At 38.7% G+C, this 1128-nt stretch overlaps 1 protein-coding gene across 1 annotated transcript in view; it reads right to left on the reverse strand.

The window, feature by feature from the left end:
- Window positions 1-1124, reverse strand: part of LOC106520603 (uncharacterized) — a 4137-nt gene extending 3013 nt beyond the window's left edge. The window contains exons 1-2 of the mRNA XM_014012791.1: window positions 1113-1124; window positions 533-668 (exon numbers count right to left, since the gene is read on the reverse strand). Of these exons, the coding sequence (XP_013868245.1) occupies window positions 533-668; window positions 1113-1124 (148 nt within the window). The remainder of the gene's footprint in view (window positions 1-532; window positions 669-1112) is intronic.
- Window positions 1125-1128: the final 4 nt, after the last annotated feature.

Below are 1128 nucleotides of genomic sequence, written 5' to 3' on the forward strand. Positions count from 1 at the left end.
TATATAAATAAGACTTTACTTACTTACTTACTTACTTATTTACTTACTTACTTACTTACACTAGGCAAAATCAAACACACATTCATATTTTTATGCACTGTCTTTAACTAGAGGCAGACCTTATTTCTACTGGTTCCTCGACCTTTTCAACTAATTGCACTCGTGTTACCCATACTTCACCTGTGTAAGTTCACACCTTATTCTGTTTGTCGCCACACAAATGTGACCCCTGTTCAATGTGCTGCACAACCTCCTAAACACTGTAGAAACTGAAATATACAAGATCATTTTCTTGTTCGTTAAAAACAGATCCAACCTAATGGCGCCAGGTAGACAACCCTGTTTTATTCAGTAGATTGTCATAAAATAATAATAATAATAATAATAATAATAATAATAATAATAATAATAATAAGAATAAGAATAATAATAAGAATAATAATAAGAATAATAATAAAACTTCAACAGCAGCTGTAAAGCTTTGAAAGAGAAAACCCAATGGTGATGCTGGTGGTTTTCTTGTCAGTCCCACCTTCTCTAACCCGGGGGCAGGTCAGCTGGTCACCGGTGACGTCGCACTGCTCCAGGCGATGCCACGACACGAAGCGGAAGCGACTGGACGGAAGCTGAACAGAGGAAGAGGACAATGCGACCGATGTGAGAGCGTTCTGTAATCAGACCCAACGTTTGAAGTGACACGTGCAGGCTGGATACAAACACACAGGCAGGCCTCAGAAACCGTTTCCTCTCCAAAAGCGTTATTAAAATTCACCTACAAACAAAGTGATCTTGGCTAAAACTCAACAGAGTGACAGCTGTGAAAACTGAGTGGGTAAAAAACAGGGCTGAGAAGAAAAAAAAACAACACTTTTATTTAATCTACCACAGCTTTATACAACTAATTCCACAGTATCAGTATAGGTCATAAATTAACACATCTATGTATTGTCTCTGTTCTGCATTTTAATCCTAGTCTTGCTTTGCTTGAATTGCTACACCCAGCTTCACAGTAACAGGCACTACATCACACTTCAACAGGTGGCCTTGTGTGGTTTTTAGTTTTTCTGTTGTTAAAGGTAGCGCAACTGTGTTCGCTGCATGACCAGTTTCACCTGTTCCCCCATGTTT

The sequence above is a fragment of the Austrofundulus limnaeus genome, unplaced genomic scaffold (genome assembly GCF_001266775.1).
Source record: "Austrofundulus limnaeus strain Quisiro unplaced genomic scaffold, Austrofundulus_limnaeus-1.0 Scaffold95, whole genome shotgun sequence".
NCBI lineage: Eukaryota > Metazoa > Chordata > Actinopteri > Cyprinodontiformes > Rivulidae > Austrofundulus > Austrofundulus limnaeus.